The 20,887-nt window shown below is 32.8% G+C and overlaps 2 protein-coding genes and 1 non-coding gene across 4 annotated transcripts; 1 reads left to right on the plus strand and 2 right to left on the minus strand.

Moving 5' to 3' along the window:
• Positions 1-3,351: 3,351 nt before the first annotated feature.
• On the minus strand, positions 3,352-3,423 carry LOAG_20015. Its single transcript has one exon. It is a non-coding gene; the product is annotated as a tRNA-Pro (tRNA).
• A 2,111-nt stretch (positions 3,424-5,534) lies between these two features.
• LOAG_03542 lies at positions 5,535-11,278 on the minus strand. 2 transcript variants are annotated; one of them, XM_020446352.1, is made up of 10 exons: positions 11,191-11,278; positions 9,327-9,551; positions 8,903-9,025; positions 8,517-8,714; positions 8,253-8,408; positions 7,555-7,747; positions 7,039-7,159; positions 6,658-6,824; positions 6,479-6,601; positions 5,535-5,970 (listed from the first exon to the last, which is right to left on the minus strand). In XM_020446352.1, the coding sequence occupies exons 1-10, from the start codon at positions 11,243-11,245 to the stop codon at positions 5,946-5,948; spliced, it is 1,386 nt and encodes a 461-aa protein (XP_020303290.1). In that variant the 5' UTR covers positions 11,246-11,278; the 3' UTR covers positions 5,535-5,945. The 2 variants fall into 2 exon arrangements, with proteins under 2 accessions (XP_020303290.1, XP_020306978.1); XM_020446353.1 differs by lacking the exon at positions 11,191-11,278 and having other exon boundaries at positions 9,327-9,903.
• Positions 11,279-16,713: 5,435 nt separating this feature from the next.
• LOAG_03543 (interferon gamma-inducible thiol reductase) lies at positions 16,714-18,418 on the plus strand (the record flags this gene model as incomplete). Its single annotated transcript, XM_003139080.1, has 4 exons — positions 16,714-16,719; positions 17,096-17,301; positions 17,610-17,786; positions 18,214-18,418. The coding sequence occupies 4 exons, from the start codon at positions 16,714-16,716 to the stop codon at positions 18,416-18,418; spliced, it is 594 nt and encodes a 197-aa protein (XP_003139128.1).
• Between the last annotated feature and the right edge of the window lie 2,469 nt (positions 18,419-20,887).

A 20,887-nucleotide genomic window follows, 5' to 3' on the forward strand; every position in this document is an offset into this window, starting at 1 on the left:
GGTAGACATACACATACACACACACATATATACAGACGGCCATTTCTATTTGAGAATCTTAAATAGCAAGGTTTAAAAAAATGCACTTTTCGGATAGGATGAATTTTTTTTTTTTTTTCTAAAAGAGCAATATGAAGTTCATACAAATATATAAGTATAACTGAGTATATATATATATATGTATGTATGTATAAAAGTAAGATTTGTAATGAGAAAGGGAGAACTGAGCAATTAATGATAGAAGGATTGATTTGGTAGAAAAGGGTAAGAAAGCGTTAATAGGATAGGAGGATCCCATCCCATAATCAAGCAACTCCTTTGCTAGCAAAAAGACCGATCGTAAAAAAATGGACTGATCGACTAGACGGCGGTTAAACATCAAAGGAAATACTTTATTGAATGCTTCTCCTGTTAGAGTCACATTTTTAAAATAATGCTCGTATTGCTTCTACTGGCTGCAAAAGAAGAAGCAAAGGGAGAAAGAAAAACATAAAATTTCAGTTTGCTTACATTTTATATCTATTAATAGTAATTTCAATATTTAGCCAATAAATTTTATCATTTGACGCCTAACTTAACCTTTCTATTCTTGCTACTATTAATGTAAAATTTTCGCATCAAAAAATTTGCATTTATTAATAACATGATGTTGCCATATTTGTATATTCATTTGAAATATCTTCGAATATTAAATTATTTTCGATCATTTTAACATCTATTTATGATTGAACGAAATTAAAATTCAGATTTGATAGAGAAATTACAAAGAAAAACTTAACTCTTTTACTGATGTATGATAACTAAAATGATACTATCTCAATCAATGCTTATATTTATAATACTACTAAAATTTGTTTAATCCACACTATTATAATTTCCTGATCGATAATTGATAATGTTATTAGATCAACCTGTTTCGGATACTATTAACTAACTCTCTATTGGGATGATATAGAAGAGGGAAAAAGAGAAGAATTGAAATTCTCAACTTATTTAGTTAATCTTTTAAGTTAGCCGCAAAATAAATGATGGAAATAGATAAGAATGTGAGTGATAAATGGAATTTTTTATCTCAAACTATTGTAATTGAGTGCATTTAAATAGAATCTGTAGATCGATTTGATAACAAATGCCTTCCTTGTTGTTGTTAAATAAATAATACTGGCCAAAACAACTCCTTTGAAAATTCCCGCATTTCAATCCATCATATCAACCAACTTTCCACCTCTTTTTACCTTTAATATTTCAACCCAATTTTTTCTCTTCCTTTCACTCCCTTTCTTTTCTTCTCTTCTCTTCTCAATGTGTATCACTTTATCAGCCCTTTCCCTTCATCCTTTCTTTGCATCTATAATTTTCTTTTTTTAAATACATGCTACAAAAAATTATTCATCTGTTAAAGCATAGGTTTAAATTTTACAAGTTTAAATTTTATGTGGAGAGGATAAAAAAACTTTTTTATTTTAATCTGGTTGAGGTAGCTAATTAGCATTGGATGAAGAATATTAATAAGGTATTGAAAGATTCATTGATAAAATCAAATATTATAGGAAGCTGATTACATCTTTGTGATTATATCAGTGATAACAAGTTTTCTTTGGAGCCTTCCAATTGATAACGACAAATAAATTAAATACAGCCTAAGAGAAAAGGACGAAGGAGGAAGATTAATGTGAAATTTATCACACTCACTGACCAATGTAAATGAAAATAGGATAGATGTATGGATGGATCGAGCTTCATTGCTCATCACCCTACAGCTTTGTCATTAGTTTGCTCATGCCGACCTCCATATAACATCGTCTAATACGCATTACAGTAATCCTATGGATCATTTCAACCAATTTTTGGATTAATTCGACAGTAATTTTTTCAAAAAAAAAGAAGAAATCAAGAATTTAATTTTAAAATAATTATCGGAAATTTTAAGTGAATTTCTGATATCAGTTAACAATCAGTTCTTTTTCTTTCAATAAGAAAGAAAAGAAATATTTTTAGAAAACGGCAAACAATGTAATATGAGCCTAGTCCAAATATCTTAAATAAGACAATCATAGAGTCTCTACTAGAATTAAGGCCCGGTGATTTCTATTGGAACCTAATTTTCGAATACATTCATTGGATGATTTGAAGGCTTACATCAACAATACATCTCATATCTCTTAATCCATAAAATGTGATCGTATTTAGCAACAGATATCTATGTTGTCATGGATTTATTTTCTTTTCGAACATTTAACAACAGATTCATCTTGTCATTTCATGGAGAAACAAGGATAGAGGATTCTTTTATCCGATCTTATCGACGGTAAATGCAAAATAATTTTTCAGTCTTCAGATAAACTAATGTTTACTTTTCTGAACTTCTTGTATCACCTGAAAGCGTTTAGAAATCAACTGCTGACAAAATTTATTTTTTCTGAGATAAATGTCAGGAAAAAAAAAAACGAAAACTATCTTTTAGTAGACTTGCAAAACGCAATGACGCAACTGGAATAAAATTATTAATGAATGGTGGGAATTCCCGGGAAATCTCATATCATATTAATTAGAAACTATCGTGAATGAGCACATAAGAGCTAGTTAATAATTAAAGTTTAACATGACAAACTGTTAAAACAAAAAGTCGTTATGAAAGCTAAGTTAAGGTGTAACAAACGTGTAATTTCCTCTGTTCGCGGAAGTTTGTCCAATTTTTATGAATTCACAAAACTATGTTGAAAGAAGACTGGAATCGATAGTCTTGTTGGCACCTGTAACTTTTTCAAAGTTGAAATTAATTCATAATTTATAAGGAAGCTATAAATGGATTGTTCATATCATTGTAGATTTTGTGCCGATACACTGTTTTCAAGAAGATGACAAATTGCTTTTTCCAATTGATAGCAGATTTCAGGAGAAATATTCTTTAGAGGAATTGAATTGCTATTGGTAGCAGTTTCGTATCACAGAATTCTCTTTTGAAAGCCTAACAACCGGTACAGGTAATATGTTCATTTTATCTGAACATTCATTCTCTACCTTAAAATTACCATTCTACTTGATAGGAAGAAATGAATAATGATAAAGTTAACCTTATTATAAAAATTATTGCAGAAATAAGGAAAATGTTTTCTTTTAGAACAGTATCAATTTGCAAATATGCATGTAAAACATTAAAATATAATCATTACGAGATGAAAACCAATCTTAATTAATGATAATTTCAGAAGGTAAGTGACATCAAAAAGGAAGATAAAGACTATACAATAAATAATGCTTCTATTGTTGGGTATGAAATTTCAGTATAACTAATCTTAACATCAAACTCTCGGTTGCATTACATTTTTCAAAAAACATTGCAAAAGGGTGGGGCTGAGCCGGTGATCGAAACCGGGACCTCTCGCACCCAAAGCGAGAATCATACCACTAGACCACTCAGCCACGTAAACTGGCACTCTCGGGAAAACTATTATGGGAATTTCATTTAAAAATCTTCCGATATTTAATTTGTTACAATGTTCCATTGTAGTAAAATATTGGAGAATCCCTGTATGATTATACGTAAAATACGTACAATACCAGCACTACTCACTCTTGTTAGCATAATTATAAAAGCTTAACAAGAAGTCCATAACTCCAGTACTATTTCATGACGAACGATAAGTAACTCATATATATTTATATACTTTAAATATGCAATACATAGACATTTTGGAATAATCACTAGTACTTTAACTTTATGAAGTAAACTGACCTATAAATTTGTGGAGTGAAATTTGGAAAATGGTAAATTAAGTATATTAATAAGGAATATAAATGATAATCGATTTGTAAACCTTAAAATTACATCTTTTGAATCTTCCAATCTGCTTGATTCAATCGAATGATAGAAGAACGTTACTTATCTGTCACTTTTGTAATGATGTTATAATAATTAAGGGATACTTCACTAATCATTCTGATACTGTCAGTTAATCCATAAGGAGTGAAAATAAAAAGGAATGACAGGGAGGAGCTGTGCCGTTTATTGGCTTATCGATGATAATGATTTTTTTGAGCAATTACCTAGTTGATAAAACCTTCCCATTGATCAAATGAAACCAATACCATTGTTTTCACAGTACTTTTTTCAACGACCTTCCGATCACTCATTTATCTTTCTTGAATCATTCCTTCTATGGCTCCTAAATATTCAGCAATAATACAGCACCAAAAAGGGTGTCAAATCATCCATTTGTTCATTTGTCTCATTTACCAGTACCGTATACCCTCGCGTTGTTCGGTCGTGGATTTATAGAACAATGCAAAATTGACTTTATGATTCTCATTTTTAAAATCCATATATGAAAAGTGGGAGCTACCACCTCTTTCCGAATCATGCTCGTGACATGTTATTTTACTTCACCCAAAACGTCATACCCACTTACTTTTATTCATATAAAAGCTGCTATTTGTTCTGGATCCTCAAAAACTGATCAAATAACACAGCAAGTGCACTCCAACCTTATAACTTTATACACCAGCATAGGGGATGAGGAAAAGAAAAAACGAAATGCTTTTATCAAACAGACCGACACAAATTTTTTTTCTTCAATGTAAGCAATCGAAACAGTGTCATTTCTGATTTGTTATGAAATAACTTCCTTCTCCATTAAAAAAAAATTCGCAAGTAAAGGATATACAAATAAAAACATAATACGTAAAATTCAAGTGAATAGAAAAAGACAATTTTAGCACAACAAGAAATATTTAATTACCAAAGTTTATAAAATAATTTAAAAAGTGCAATCAAACTAGACAGGAGACTAAATGACATGGAAATAAAATCAAAATATTGCAATCGCCATACAAACCATAAGATTCTGATCCTAATTCGAATGAAACAGTTGATAAACGTAGTAATATGAATCATTTCCTATAGTTTCTATAACAATTAACCAGATATGACTATTTCTAATATTTTGAATAATCGATTTTATTTTTAGATGTTGAGAGGGAACGAAGCCTAACACCCATAAATTTTGGTTTTGTTTTTTTTTTCAGGAAAAGAAATAAGAAAAACACGAAATACTCTTCTATAATATAAACAATTTGAGTATCTCCTACAACATTACTCATCACATTTATAATCAGTATAGTCAATACAAAATTAAACCAAAATAAAATAAACAGTAAATTATTGACCTTGATTCTAAGCTCAGATACCGAGGTCATTCCAGGCACTGAAGAGACCACAAATGAAGAAACTTTAAAAATAATGAAGTTCGAACCTTGTCAGCATACTTCAATTCCACTTTTCTTTTTCCAGCTCAACTACCAAAAACTCCAGTGCAGATGCATGGGAAGAGCTCTATATCGAGTCAGTGGACATAACGCTGTAATAAATGCTCTTTTGAAATGGATGAGGTATGATGTGTGCCATACGTATGAGAGGGATTAAATGACCTCCCGCTGTGAAAGAAGTGTTGAAATAAGGTAGAGAAGTATACTGTATAAAATATCTCAAAAAATGGAATATAGTACTATTTCAAACATCATAAGAAAACTAATGTGATGAAAAGTGTCTAAGACTATTTATTATACTTATTTACAAATTAGACATGACCAAGTGGAAAGGAAAAAGCTCACTGAAATGATTCTATTACAAGTTCAATATTTAACGTTACCACCAGCTTATCAATCTAAAAAAAAAAAAATAAGTCAACAACTGTATAGCAGTGAGGTAAATCATTCGTTAAAGAAAGCAAAGGATACAGCACTGCTGGAATGCCAAAAGGAACTCTCTACGCATTCCTAACATTTCATGCACAGCATTTTCCCAGCAATACAAAGTTCCAAATCTTTCTTCTCTTACTGCTCTTGTTTTTCAACTCTGTCCAAGTGTAGCAATACGAAGCAATGAAATTAATATCAGTACAACATAAGGAACATTTTCGATCTCTCAAGAAACGTCCTCACCACAGTCAGTGTCGATGACGATTTGGATGTCTGCAATAATATTTAGAATTGGATTAATTAGCTTCCCACACATTGAAGAAACACAAGTAATCATTGAAAAACTCGTAGCAATTGATTTATTTAAAATGATTTTATTACATAAATTGACCATGTGTCACAGTAAAGCCGAAATCATCCTAAGGAAATGATCGGCAATGTTCTACGTTTAAACATGTGCCAAATTAAGAATAACAGAATACAAGAAACACAAGAACATGGAGATATAACATTATGAGTTAATATGTCGCATGTTTTCATGCAGTTGTAGCTAGAAAGACCAAAAGCATGGTTAACATTCAAATCTAATGGTTATACATTATGAGAAAGATTTTTGGTGAAGCACGAATTCATTCTCATGAATACAAAATAAAAATTTTCATCAAAAACTGATTAAAATAGAAAACCCTTTTTGATCGCTATGATTTGTAAATTCATTTTTTTTGGAAAATGTTCAATGCATTAGAAACGAATATTCGGAAATATGAACACTCTATATTACCTTCGAAGTAGTTCGTGTTCTTCACTAGAATTTTCACGCCAACTACTTTTCGATGAACTGTGAGCTGAGTAAGAATCATATTTGTGTCCTGATGGTCGTTCTAAGCTATGTCTTTTCTCATAACTGAAATAAAAGAAATACAGATGAAAAATAATGGTAGAAGAGAACTGAAAACTCACTCCGATGGTTTGGAACGATGACGATGACTGCGTATCAAAGGACGATGTTTCGGTGATAACCTCTTTGGCGATGCATGACGTTTTCTCAAAGATGACGACAAACGAGAAGTGTTATACGAAGGGTATGAAACCGCAACGTCCATGAGTGGAAGCAGTCGGGAAGCACCCTATAAAGACAGAGATAAACGATATTAAATTTATGGAATGACTTTTATTTCTAAAACCACAATTTCTAGCGAATGAAACATTCAACTAATACTGGAAAGGTGGAACTTGTAAAAAGCTGGAATTTGCTAGAGAAATTGTTGGGAAAGATTTTAGGAACAGATAAGACAGAAAACCCTCTTAAATTTGATTAGTTCTATTAATTTAAACACATACATAGCTTTCTGTTCCGCAATTCTTCCCGCTACGACTACCATGTCTGTTTGAGGATAATAACATGGCAGGAGGCCGTTCTTCACTCAACAAATCTTTCAGTGTTTTCTTTATCGGTAGGTTCCTGAAACATTTCAAAAACAGCACATTTCATCGCCCTATTGCACTAACGTCAAAAGAAACAAGCGTTTAATAATTTTTTGCTACAGTATTAAGAAAACAGAAAACACTGGTTTCCGTGAAAGCTTGGTTGGCACAATGCATATGCACAACATACGAAAGAAGCGTAATAAAACTTATAATATATAAGCAGTTGACAATTTTTCAATAGCTGACTTACTAAAAACATTTTTTGGAGAAAGTCATAAATCAGTCAAGAATGTGTCAAGATTATCGAGATCTTTAAATCATTTGTTTCGTTGTTCCTAGTTTTAATGAAAGGATAAGAAAGGTAAGAAAGCATAAAAAGGGAAAAGATTTTTTTATGAAACAATTTTCATCAAGAAATGAAGAAACTACCTCTTCGCATTTCTGAATTCTAAATACGATATTTCAGTTTCCAGTAAAGATGGTAGTTTTTGTGAATTATCTCGAATATTCATTTTCAGTGCTTTCAAATCAACACTATCATCAAATGGGAATAAGCTGCAGAGCTGCTGACCCGCAGCACGCTGTATCTCACAACCATCTGCAGCAGCGTATATCACTTTTTCTAAAAAAGAAAAAAACGTATAAAAAAATGAAGAATCAGTCGTGAGCAATACTTTCAAAATTTCATTGTATAGATCAGAAAACGCAAGTTTCAAAATCGGAGCAAATCAGATTGTTTCTTCAGCAGCTTTAATTTTCATTCAACAATGTCTTAGAATAAGAGAGGAATGGTTTGGTCATTGTATTGTAATTCTCTTTCTGATAATGATCATACTAGGCATAAATAGTTAAAACCCAAAGTTTCATGGCATTTAATGGGTATATATAATTAGGAAAAGAGTTCGTACGAGCAGACAAGATATACAAAGCTTTATATTAGAGAATTTTTATTTAGCAAGAATCGACTGAAAAATTATTCGGAAACGAAAATCTTGCTAAGGTGCTACAGCATCAAAAAATTCCTATCTAGAATATGTTTATGCACAAAATAACACGGCTGCTGCAATACAACAGAGCCTTTTGAAAAGTGGTTTGAATAGAACGAAATATTTTTTTTTTACAGGTACCTTTATTGAACGGATTCTTAATATGATCACTTGCGCTAAGTGCAAGCGGATATTTTGTAATCCATTGCAGCCTGATATTACCACCACCTTTGAAGTCAATCCATCTCATTGCTGGTTGACCTCTGTATAGCGCTTCCGAACACATCCGTGCAAAACCTATCACAAAAAAATATTAAGCAAGATCTATATTGCTTCCTGCTTTTAGTGCAATTATTTCGACATTAGCATTAATCTGTAAATTATGCCGGAAGTACAACATATTACCGGCAAAATGATTCGCATTTCGTGCAAGGAAAACTAGTATCACAACCGGAGCTCGCCGATATGCTTCAGCCAAAAGTTTTTCGATGAATGGATGGGTTGTCCATAGTGATGTTTCCATCGCTAACTTGATATTTTCTTCACATGCTCGTGCCAGGAAGAACTGCGCTCGATGCATTAAGCATTCTATTTCGACCGATTCTAAATGGGAATGTGTTATTTATTGATAAGTTATACCTTCAAATATTGACGTATAAAAGCATGTATCAAAGTCATATCACTACTTTAAGGAAGAATAAGATCAACTGCCTCTTGTAGATCACTGACATCAATCTGAAAACTTAGTATGATTGCTGGAAATGATGTAAAAACGATGCACAACAATTTACCTGCACAAGTGATCGCATCTGGGCGTTTATAAGATTCTATCGAATGTGCCCTTTTATAAGTTAACGTATCTTCTTTTTTCACCAAAGGCACCGAATTACAACGGGATGGCTCTAATGTCTCGTCTGCAAAATTCAAAAGAACAGCTGACTGAAATGATATGTAAGCAATATAGTTTTGATAAGAATGACAAGAAATGATATCCCTCAAGAGTCCTATTAAATCATCATGAAAGTACAACACAGCACAAAACCTAAGTAAAATGAATAGGACCGTTTAAAAATGAAAAGTGGCCTGAAAAAAACTTTGACCCTCAAGTACTTGGAAATAGTAGGGGATTTGAGTCCATTTTTCTCGGAAAAATTACTGAAACTTAGTCCTGAAAGAAAAACTAGGCGAATAAGGTAATTTAATACAAAAAATAACCATGAGTTTCATTGCATTCATCCCTCACCACCAAATCCAAATCCACATCGCCTTCATCCAGCTGGTCCGAATGATCTTCCATAACGACAACGATGCCATCATTATTGACTACCTGTGTTGTTGGACAATATCCGAACTTGTTGTTGCTGTCATGGCTTTTTTTGGTAGACTCAGAAGAATTTCTCTGTTTGCTTGTGCCGTAATTGTCGTCGCTATCTTGTTCACCTGCATTCTTTGATGGTGATGATTTTGGCGTTGTCTGATCATTGACGGACGGATTTGAGGAATCGTCTTCATCTACAGGTGGGCAAAGACTGCATTTTTAATCTTCTTTTGGGTATGTGATGAGGATTTAGAGTTTAAGGTTCGAGGAAGATACTGTTGGCATAAGAATGCCGTTAACGGTGAGATGGAGACAATTAGAACGACAAGGACTCATGTAGTCAGTCAGGAACCTGAATTGGCGATTTTCAGTAGACAGTTGATTCCCAACATCACAGCCAAAGTTAACTGGAAAAACAGGGGTCTTAATAGGAATGAGATAGCGAAGTTGCAGAAAACAGTGTTTTCTATCGAGTAAAATAATGGAGCTGTCGAAAGTCTTATTACCTTGGAGTAAGAGTAGCTGGAACTGTTGATGGGCTTACCATCTCTGCCAAACCAAGCAAAATTTGGCTGGTTAACGGAAATGGAAAATCAATGTAATACGAGAAATTGTCTTCTACCACAGATCAAATTCTGATGAGGACAAGGAAGATAACAAATGGAACGGTCAAGGGTAGGTTTCATAGACGTAGGAATGGTAGTAGTTATCGATTTGTATTTCAACACAACAGGGGCAATAATCCCACCGAAGAGCAAAGCTGAAAGAAAAGAGCAGGATTTCTTGGAGAAAATTTCAAATTTTTAAGTAAATTCAGAACTGACGAAATTAAAAAGTCAGAAACAGTCTCCGAAAATCAGAATGTAGTGAAGAAAGTTGATACTGTTACTATATATATGATTAACTATCCCGTATCAACATTACTGCATTCCAGCACACTACTCAAGTTCCTGCCGTAAGAGAGAGAGAAATCATACCCCTTTATTATGGGAACTTGACTTATTAAGATTCCATGTTAACTTTTTTTATGATAGTTACTCCACTTCTCATGTTTTTGTGGAAAATAGAGTATGAAATAGTAAGCAAAACAAGCTTGCGGAAAGATCATGTTGACAAGCACAACAAAATACATATCAATCATTATTAAACAATACTGAAATGACATATATTACTTTCAAAAAAATATGTTATTATGATGCGGTTTATGCTCAATTATTCAATGCCACACGTCGCTTAGAAACAGTATAACTCTGTGCTGGACTCATCACCCTACTGATGTCACAGCATTTAATTTGGTAACTCCTGGATAGATTAAAGTATTGGATAAGACTAGCTGATTTACAGTTGCATTACTTGGACAAGTTACTAATCATTAAAGATGGCGTCGTACAGAAGTCCTAAGTGACTTCATTCTACAATAATTTCACTATGGATCATTCGTGCCTTCCGTTAAAAGACTACAGTTAAACTTTCTTTGGAGTATGATTTTTAGGTGACGCCTGGAACAAATAGGACTAAACACGCCAAATGCCCAGCTACTGAAATGTCATATGTTATTCATAGGATTCAAACTTTTGTTTTTCTTCCTGTCACTTAATCAATAACCTAACAAAAGGATTTAAACCAAGAACATAGACTGTCAAATGTTAAACTGAACCAAAATAACCTACTGATCCTAAGTACACAAATGCTTTTTTGAACACTGTGAAAATAAGAGAAAATTATGCCAAGTGCTAAATATGACAGGGACAAAAAGCTTACCACCATTGTAAGAATCTGGTGAATCATACAATGCTTCATCCTTGGGTTCTGCCATCAAACCAGTTTTTAATCCTTTTTGCCTGAAATTCAAACTTACTTTACATTTAAAACAAAATATGGAGGTAAAAATCATATAAGACAGCTTAGATTTGCAGCCCGTATCAGTTACAGCACTAAGAATAAAGATGTAATGTACATCTCAGTATAATAAAGCGGTATCAGTTCGCCTTTGAACAACAGCGCTGAAAGAAATATTATTACTAGAAATGTGCAAATCACATGTAAGATAAAATTACGTACTGTAAGAGTTAAAATTCGCAAGTAAATAAATACATTACTAGAAATACGACTAATACATAACCAAACCTAAGATAATATCCTAAGCATGGACATAAGTATATATGTAATTCAAATATGTAAGTACAAATATAACTTCAATACAACTTATACTATGTATAAGCAATGATTGACTCCAATCTCCCTATGCTATTAAACTCTTGGAAACCGATTAAACTGTAATTATAAGGATCCGTTCAATGTATTTCACATGACGAGAAAAACGACCAGAATTGTCAGATGACACAATACAGGAACTCTCAGGAAAAAAGGAAGGATAATAAACAATGATTATGCCACGAACTGTCCAACATAATGGACAATGAATGGACAAAAAAAGCAACCCAAACTTAGTCGCCAAACTTACAAGGATCTTAGATATAATGCTTCTATAGTCGGGAAGTGTTTCATAACGAAAATTGGTTATGAACTGATTTGCAAAACTAACTGATTAAGTACTTTCTATAAGTGAGCTCTCTATGAGAGAGTAAAGAAGTAGGAATAACATTTGTAAAGGTTAGTCTTTCTCTTTCATATGTACTATTTCTGCTTACTCTTAGTGTATACTCTTCTTCTTCCTCTAACCAATGTTAGTCAAAAACTCTAGGATGAATTCTCTATATCTATACTTGTTGAACTATTCGAAATGTTCATTGAATTAATTGAAACTTAGTCATTTGACGAATCGAAGAATTATTTCTAATAATAATTATTGTTTTCTCACCCTTCCCCTCCTCCCATAACAAGTTTACTATTCGATTGTTGGATCTGGAAATCTCAGCGTCTTCACTTCCTAATATTATTTCATCCTTATTCTTTCATTCTCTTCTTGAATGCAAGTTCCTTTTCTGTCTAGGGATGATAAAGAAATAGTCCGTAGTATAGAAGAAAAGTGGGAATTAAAAGTATCGGTAAAAGTATCTCCCTGTGTTTCGTGTACGTTGAATAAAAATTTCAATCCCACTTCACTTTTATTCAGTTTTCTTTCAATTCGAATTTATTAATTCATATTAATTTCTCCAATTTACCAGTCAAAAACTGGTCTAAAGAATAGGTGTGACATGTGTGACATCTCTTTTCGCAAGCTAACTCTGTTTCCTATATTCCCTATCATCTTCAAATCTATTTACTCAACTATCACATAATGATGGAAGTTGTTGGGCACTCACAGATTTCCTTTCAGTTCCTTTTATTCCCGATAATTAACTATCTTACTTTTGCCTATTACTCCTTTGTAACTTCTATTCATCCATCTATATGATGCTTACGTCACTCACACGTGGTTGATTGCATATATGATTACGAGAAATTCAACCGAGATGATGAGAAACCAGTGAAGAAAATATGGGATTAAGTAAAGGAGGAATGAGTGCAGAGAATAGAGAATAGAGAACAGACATAGATCATCCCATGAATAACTTGGAATAGGTATTTGAATAGCCACATCTGTTCAAATAAACATGATATCCAAAGTGTTCAATAAACAGAAGTATCCTTCCCCCTCCCAGTATAGTAATGTTGAAACCAATCTGACAGGTTTATGATGTACAAATTTGCAAATTTAAAGCAAAAGTTTCGATAACGGTTGCTTGTTAATCGTACTCGGGTCTTTTCTGTCACCTTATTTTTTTTTTTTTTCTATTTATCTTTTTGATTACTTTTTTCCTTTTGTTTTTCTGTTATTTGTGTGGTAGTTTTTTAGCTGATCAATTATCAACTAACCACATTAGTTTGCCATCCTGCATCTTTTTAAGAATGCCAATACTAATGGTTATTGTATATTTATCATCCTTCGAACAGGACTACTTAGTTAGGAGAACCGTCTTCTCGTTTTAATTAGTCTCGGTAACTATCAAAGTCGTTGCCTTCGGGCGGTCACAGTCTCATCGGTTCGCTGAGAGCTGGTTATTAATAACGCGAATCTTATGCAGGTAACAGATGGGTGGCTTTTCCACTAAATGTTTTTCACATCGCTTTGACAACCAGCAATTAAAATTGTCAGTATTGATTAATGATGATAATATTACAGTAGGCAGTGAATATTGGCGAAAGCTATGATAGCCATAAGTTTTTGGATAATAAGATTTATCATGGGTTAAATGTTAACATTAGCGAGCTAGATCCTTTAGAATTGTGTTGGGACCGGACATCGCATTCTTTTTCAAATTTAACAAATATTTCTTTTAATCCTTCACTTCAGCATAGTCTCGCGATGCATATTGGAGAAGCGGAACGAATTCGGCACTAAGAATTTATTTATATACTTATATTGAAATAATCTTTCCGGAGATGGGTATGTCTTCCTTAGTTCTCTCTTTAAATCGGATTATTTCTTGATTTTCAGCAGTTGAATAACAGTTTTATATTCAAATATTTGTTGATTCATTGACTTCTGTTGTCTGTAACTCTTATGAATTGCTTTTGGAGCTGTCCTGCAATTTCCACCGCCAGAAACGGACCTGATATAATTCTATTTTGTTAATTTTTTCTACTTCATATAGCTGCCCGTTTTCATTGTTGGATGAATGACTTTTTTGAAGTTTATAATATCGTTCTGCTACTGTTCTTCTCGTCGTACTCGATAGTTTGACAAAGGGTGAAACTAACTGAACTTCATTTTTGAAATTTCGTTACGATAGAAAGAGGATATATCCGCTTGCGTAAAACAAGTTTTTGTTCAGGACAACGGAAAAGTATTAAATGCAGCCCTCCTTATTTGATTTTCCCTTTTTCGCATTTTCCTTTTTTAGATATCTCCGATTGATCAAATTAATACCTAGAATATTTCTGGTTATGTACCATATCTTTCAAATTTTAAAGAAAGTTGTGATTTTGATTATTTGTGAGATACAATTCGTTCATGTATTGCTTGTCTAACAAAAAGTTATTGTATTTCAGAACTGAAGAATGACATTATAAAGGGTATAGTGCGATATTTATTCTGCTTTAAATGCCATTATTTTTGCATTATTCCAAGTGTTATTTTGATTTTTATCATTTACCAGTGGTTATTCACTCTGCTGCTGGAGAAGAATACTGTTACGGAAAGACCAGTAAGTCAATCAAATTTGTATTCTTATTGAAGATCTTTTAGAATTCAATTCACTTTTTTGTTTTTTTGGAATCTTATTAATTGATAAATAATGAAACTAACGATTTTCACTCATACCGAAATATAGAAATCTGGAAACGTTTTCAGTGCTAAGCATTCAACTATGACCCTTGTGAACAAATGAAACATGAATTGAAAAATATGTCGGACAAACGAGTCAGATCTTCTAAGAGTAGTTATCATTTATTTTTGCATTTTTAAAATTGCGTGGTCCACTTCAGTCATAACTGTGAAAGAAAAGGAAGCCTGTGGAAAACAAGATTTCCCTGAGAAGACGATTAAATGATAGAAATGAGGAATTCATAAGCTTCTTTTGGCATATCATCTTGTTAATCTTGGTTTAGCTTGATATTTTTAACTGTTTCTCAACGATATTTGCTACGTAATTCAGTATGCATATGCGAGTGAAATTTAGACTTCCTTTTTAGTTATATTTAGAATAACCACTAGATAATAATGGATAAAATCAGGACTGAAAACCGTTTGTTTGTCTACTGGTGAGCTAGAAATCTTTCTGCGTTTTAACTGTTACTTTTCAACTGCAAAAATAGCTGGTTTGATAGTGTAGTGATTATAATCTGCCTTTCTAATCGTTTTTTCCTTTTTTTTTAAATAGTTTGTCTATCAGTACTTCCAGGCATTATCATTCTTTTTTTTCTGATAGTTAAATGCTTTAAAGCATTTCTTATTTGCTCTGATCGATTCACGCCACAGTTTTGATAGCAGTTACTCATTGGTTACGTTAACGCTTCGCTTCTGATTCGAATGGATGAAGGACAGTTGCTTTTAAGAGGGATGAAGTACAACCTTTAAATTGAGGAAATTTGTTGATGAAGTACAATAAATTTCCTCAATTAAAGCAAATTTAGGGATAGAGAATGAAAATGTTTTCTGATGTTTATTTCATCTAAATTTGGATTTTCATTCCATCTATATGCTAGGAAACTTGTAGAAAAGTTGGAAAAAAAGAAGGTTGGAAAAGTTTTGTTCGCAAACATCAAATAATTCAAAGGAAACTATTTTTCTTTCGATTCTTTCGATTAGCTTATTATTTGTTGAAATTTCCCTGAAGTTATGAACTTACTACCTTTCCTTTCAGTTTTACAAATGAGCTTCCTTCGCTACATCGCCATAATTCTCTCGATAGAAATTACTTTGAGATTCTTGTATCATAGTTTCTGAATCAGTTTTTCTTGCGCTGCATATTGAGGAGCATTTTTTTATATAAAACTTGAATTGAGCTGCTTGGGTTTTCAAATTGATTGAATTCTACAAAATAGTTTTTTTCAACTTTGGATTTTTTGAGCGCTACATCTTTTACCTTACTCTGAAGCTTCCAGAATAATTATATTATAAAGTTTTGTATAAATGTGGTTCGTCGATTGTGGTTCATCAATTTAATAACTCTAGATGTACATATAAAAGACTCTGTTATGGCAAATTTATTGTATTAGTGATGATTTGTACTACTGGCATTTGGGCGATATGAAGATTTATGATAATCCCTCTTCTCTTTTAATTTAGGGAACTTAGATTTGGGACAGTCACTGCTTTTTCAAGGACCAGTTTTCTAATAATTCAAGTGCATGGAAATGGAACTGTTACCGTTATTAATTTCTTTATCAACTGACACCTTTTTCTTCACGTTATTTTGCTTGAAGCCAACTAGAGCTACATCCTATGCCGACGTTGAAAGGAATTATTTGCCATGCACCTTTTACCATATTAACTGTACTAATTTTACGCTTCATACAATTCATTCAAATTTGGCGACTTCGGTAATTATAATGAAACTTGATCAATCCATAGAAAATTTTAAACTTTTTATTTGCAAAGAGAAAGAGATTGATTAAATAAATTTTTTCGAAGTATCAGGAACTAGACCTTGAAAGACAAAGGTATCCCGGATCAAGTTTAGATCTAAAATTCAAAATTGTAGGAATGTTTCAGTCAAAGCAAAAACAATTGAGATGAAATCGAAATGTTAAGAGAATATGAGGTTATCAGTCACTACTTTTTTGAACTACTGACATTTTTCTGGATTTCATCTTTTCATCCTTTTCCAAGAAGAGAAAATGGAGGTATGACACCTTGAGTCATTCTTCCTGCTTTCTAATCCTTTGGGATTAGTGGCTGTCGAGTATGGAACGATTTTTTTTTTCATCTTTTTTTTCCAAAGTAATAGTAAACTGTTGAAGTATATTTTAAATTTTAAATGTGTACTTGATTTGATGTGAGTTGCACCGTTATTTACTGAATTTCGTCAACGTTAGTTTTCATTTTGCACCAGAATAATCAGTACTATTAAAAAATTTTTCGTTCATAGTAGATAGAGTTCTATCACAAGATTAAAGTTCGAAATTATCCAGAGAAGTCAGTCTGATCATTAATCATTTTGAAAACAAAATTTTTTAAACACTTTCGAAACAAAGTTTTTGAAACACTTTTCACTTTCAGTTAATAAAACCACGAACATTCGAAGTCTTCGCTGGCAACATAGTGAATTTAGCGGTATATATCGAAGCGCAATGTCCGGATACTTCGCGCTTTGTCCACCGACAACTTCTACCAACATGGCAAGAATTGTCCGTAACAAATAGGATTTCACTTAAAATTGTGCCTTTCGGCAAGGGGACGTGTCACCGAGTTGGCAGTGACTATAGGTAATTTCAAAATAATTCTTAAATAATGCTAATGGTGTCGAGGGATATGTGCATTATGTATTGACCACATGGTATTTGATTTACCTTCATTAATGACGGTAATTTTGATTTTTATTTCTGCAATTTCATATTTTTCGTAACTTCTTTGCTTAGCAAGGTTCTTTTCTTTGCTTTAAGCATTGTAGTGTTGAAAAGAATGTTTGCTTTATAGGATATATAATGAGATAAACAGTAAATAAGTTGGTATGCACTAAGTAATAATTTTGTTTGGCTACTTATCATTATTTGTCGACCTTTCTGTTTTTTAGTTGTGAATGTCAACATGGACCGCTAGAATGCGAATTGAATCAGCTTATGAACTGCGTGATTGAAATGATTAGGATTCCACGTCAGTATGTCCCAGTAATATCCTGTATCCAAGGAAAGCATGATCTTCGTTCAGCTGAATCAAAATGTTTATCCAAACTTCTTGTACCCAATAAAAGGTTAATTTCAACAGAAGACAAGTGGAAAATTTGAATGAAGTTTTTAGAATTATCAGAAATAGATCTTTCTCATGTCTCATTGGCCGGATATTGTTTTCCCTATTGCTGGTATGTTTTTAGTGCAGAGGCGGGAAGAGCTGTACACTCCGTTATCAAGTTCTTAAATGGATCTGTATATATATATATGCTTGCAAAGATAAGATACGATACTTTTGCTCAAGTACACTTTTAGCTAAGAGATAAAACATGGATACATCTTTTTCTATTCTTGCTAAGGTGGTATAAAGTAATCATTGATTAAGCAGTGTGATATGGTGGAAATCCCTTAGTGATTGGTTCTGTGTTGTTGAAAGATTTATCGACTCTTTGTCAGTCTTGGAAATCCCCCTTCCTTACATTATCGATTATAGTTACCTGAATATTTTAGCATCCTACGATGTGCTGAAGGAAAAGAAGGAAGAAGACTTCTGGCAAAAGCAGGTGCAGAAACAAAACATTTGCAACCACCGCTGAATTTCGTCCCTTGGATTTTGATTAATGGCAATCGTTCGAGTGATGCATTTTACGATCTGAAAACGAATCTTTGTAATGCGCTAAATCCCGTACCGGACCAGTGTAAGGAGCAGCAATAAATAAGTTCCATTCTTTTATGTATTTTTTTCAAACTTCATTGTCGTGCTAAAATTCAGAATCAGTTACAATATGGATGTAAGTTTTGTTATCATAATTTTTTACTATGTTTTGAAAATTTTGAAGGCAAGTGTTTTACAAATGTATTTATTTAGCAGCCAAATTATGATACAATATTACAAGTATGGTTTTGGCTTGAAATTAGGAAGTGTAAACTTATTCACGCAAATTTTGCTCATTTAGTATTTGGCTACGTGAATACCTTGATTGCTGAAGAAATAGTTTTATGAATAACTTGATATTTTTGTTTTGGATTTTTTTCTATGTTGTCTAAACTGACTTCAGTTTAATTCCAAATTTTCAAGTTTTAGCTTGGACAATATTTGCTATTATCGTATTGACATGCTGTTTTGCTTTTGTTTATTTATTTCAATTCTCTCTGAGGAATTATAGGAAAGTATACAACAACTTGCTGGGCACTCTGCGTTTTATTTGGTTAATTTACAATGAAAGAGAAAACGGAAGTAGTGTGTCAGCTTTAACTACCATCATTCATTTGAAAACTTTATGGAATAATAGTTCCTTAACAATTGCAGTTCAGAGCAATAGTACAAATCCTAGCTTCTAAATATCGAAAAGTTTCTATTTTCATTTACCTCTACAGTTGATTCGAACCATTGTATTACAGTTTTCTTATTATCTCCTATTGCAAGATAATTTGTAAAAATTTGCTCAGCTGATTTCCGCCACTACTTTTGCTTTTAACTTTGTATATATTTTAATTCAAATTTAAATTAATCTTTGCAATAGCTATCATTTCATTAATTCTTTGGTAGTCACCGCACTGTCGTTTTGAAATTTCGTTCAGTGAGTATACCATTTATTTGCTCTCTTCCATTTTCTATATGTATCCTTACCGGTTACTTCACTGTGATAAGAAAAGTATTACCTTACCTTTTCTCATTTTATTAATTGACTCATTTCATGGATAATTTCATCTTGCATATAAACTTTTCATCCCAAAGAAAGTTTTTTTTCCGCAAAGGACAATTTAATTACTGTTTAGTAAGTCAAACAGACCTTTGAAGGAACTGTCTAGCCTCGTTTTTCATTTTATTAATTTGTGTATGTTTTAAAATGGTGTAAAAGTTTTCTTTACACTCACAGCGGCAAATAAAACAACCTAAAAATAAGGACAACTTAGTAAAAAAAGTTAGAGTTCGATAGGCAGTCGTTGGAAGGAACTTTTGCAGCAACTAGATTAAAACTTCCATAGTGATAAGTTATTAGACATAAACACAAAATGTACAAGAAATTTTTGGCACATTAGCAGAGCTGTCACATAGGAAGTTCTGAGTTGCGGTTTTAGTAAGCCTTGAAGAATTCGTCAGTTTTGTGTATTATTCATTCTGGTAGCACCAAACACTAAGCGGTGATTAGTATAATAGTTGGGTTTTATCAAATTTTACAAGTAAGTTTAGCTCACCACTCCATCAGTACAAAAAAACCTTTATGCTATATTAGATGGTATCTTTCAAAACATTGTTGTCTCATGCCGAATGCTGGGGTACGGTACATAGCTTACGGGCCGAGTAAGGTTTCCCAGAAATTTTGGAACTAAACAGAAATGAGGGAGGGAGGGGGGGAGAGGGGCGCAGTCACTGTTATCTAGTACATTTGGTTCTAGACTATTTTGTTAACGCGACTTCACTACATCGAACAATACTTATCCCCTGCATTGATTAACTACTTGCTCTTAGCCATACACTCCACATGAAGTTACATTAACTGGAAATCCTCGTGTATGACGACTTTCTATTTTATTCTAAGGTTTCTTTCAGCAGCATTTTTTAGATAGTAGGGAATAAATCTTAGGGTTTATGTTAGAGCTTGTTCGAACTTGAAAGGTACAAGTTCGTTCTTTCCGTTTTGATCATTTTATCACTTTGCAACAAACTGTTTATGCTAAAAAGTCGTAGTTTGTTGAGTGGCACTTTATTGTAGAGATTGTAGAGATTATTGTAGATGTCAAAGATCATGTGAGCCAGTTGCCATTTGTAGTGTTATTTGCTTTAGTTCATACGCATGTGAAGTGACTTGAATCCCGCTCCATTCTTCCCTGGACATTTGCCAATCAGTTTATTCAGAAAATCAGTGCATTTAGAACTTTGATCTCCTCTCATACTTTTTCATTTCGATTACCTAAACAAACTGTTTAAACAAGAACTTTCTTATTGCAAAAATCTATCAGATAGCATTAAGTCGTTATATCTCCTGCACTATCTTCATCCCTCCATTTGTGCACTTAGCTGTTGCTCTTTCCATACGCGTTGCTTCTGATTCATACATTGTCATATTCCCGTTTATAATAAGCAGAGGGGTCTTGTTTTATGCTATCTCTTTTTTCGCTATTTGTTTATAAAGATTCGCAATGTTCTCACATCTTTTATTGTTGTTATATTGGCATGCAA

Source organism: Loa loa (assembly GCF_000183805.2).
Source record: "Loa loa unplaced genomic scaffold supercont3.22, whole genome shotgun sequence".
NCBI classification, from domain to species: Eukaryota; Metazoa; Nematoda; class Chromadorea; order Rhabditida; family Onchocercidae; genus Loa; species Loa loa.

Bases quoted from the DNA above. Each gene is read 5' to 3' on its own strand.
- LOAG_03542 (XM_020446352.1), bottom strand. From the start codon at position 11,245: ATGGCAGAACCCAAGGATGAAGCATTGTATGATTCACCAGATTCTTAC. The intron at 8,715-8,902 runs GTAAATTGTTGT...ATTCCCATTTAG, and splicing joins AGATGCGATCACTTGTGCAG to AATCGGTCGAAATAGAATGC. The intron at 8,409-8,516 runs GTAATATGTTGT...TTTTTGTGATAG, and splicing joins AAATGCGAATCATTTTGCCG to GTTTTGCACGGATGTGTTCG.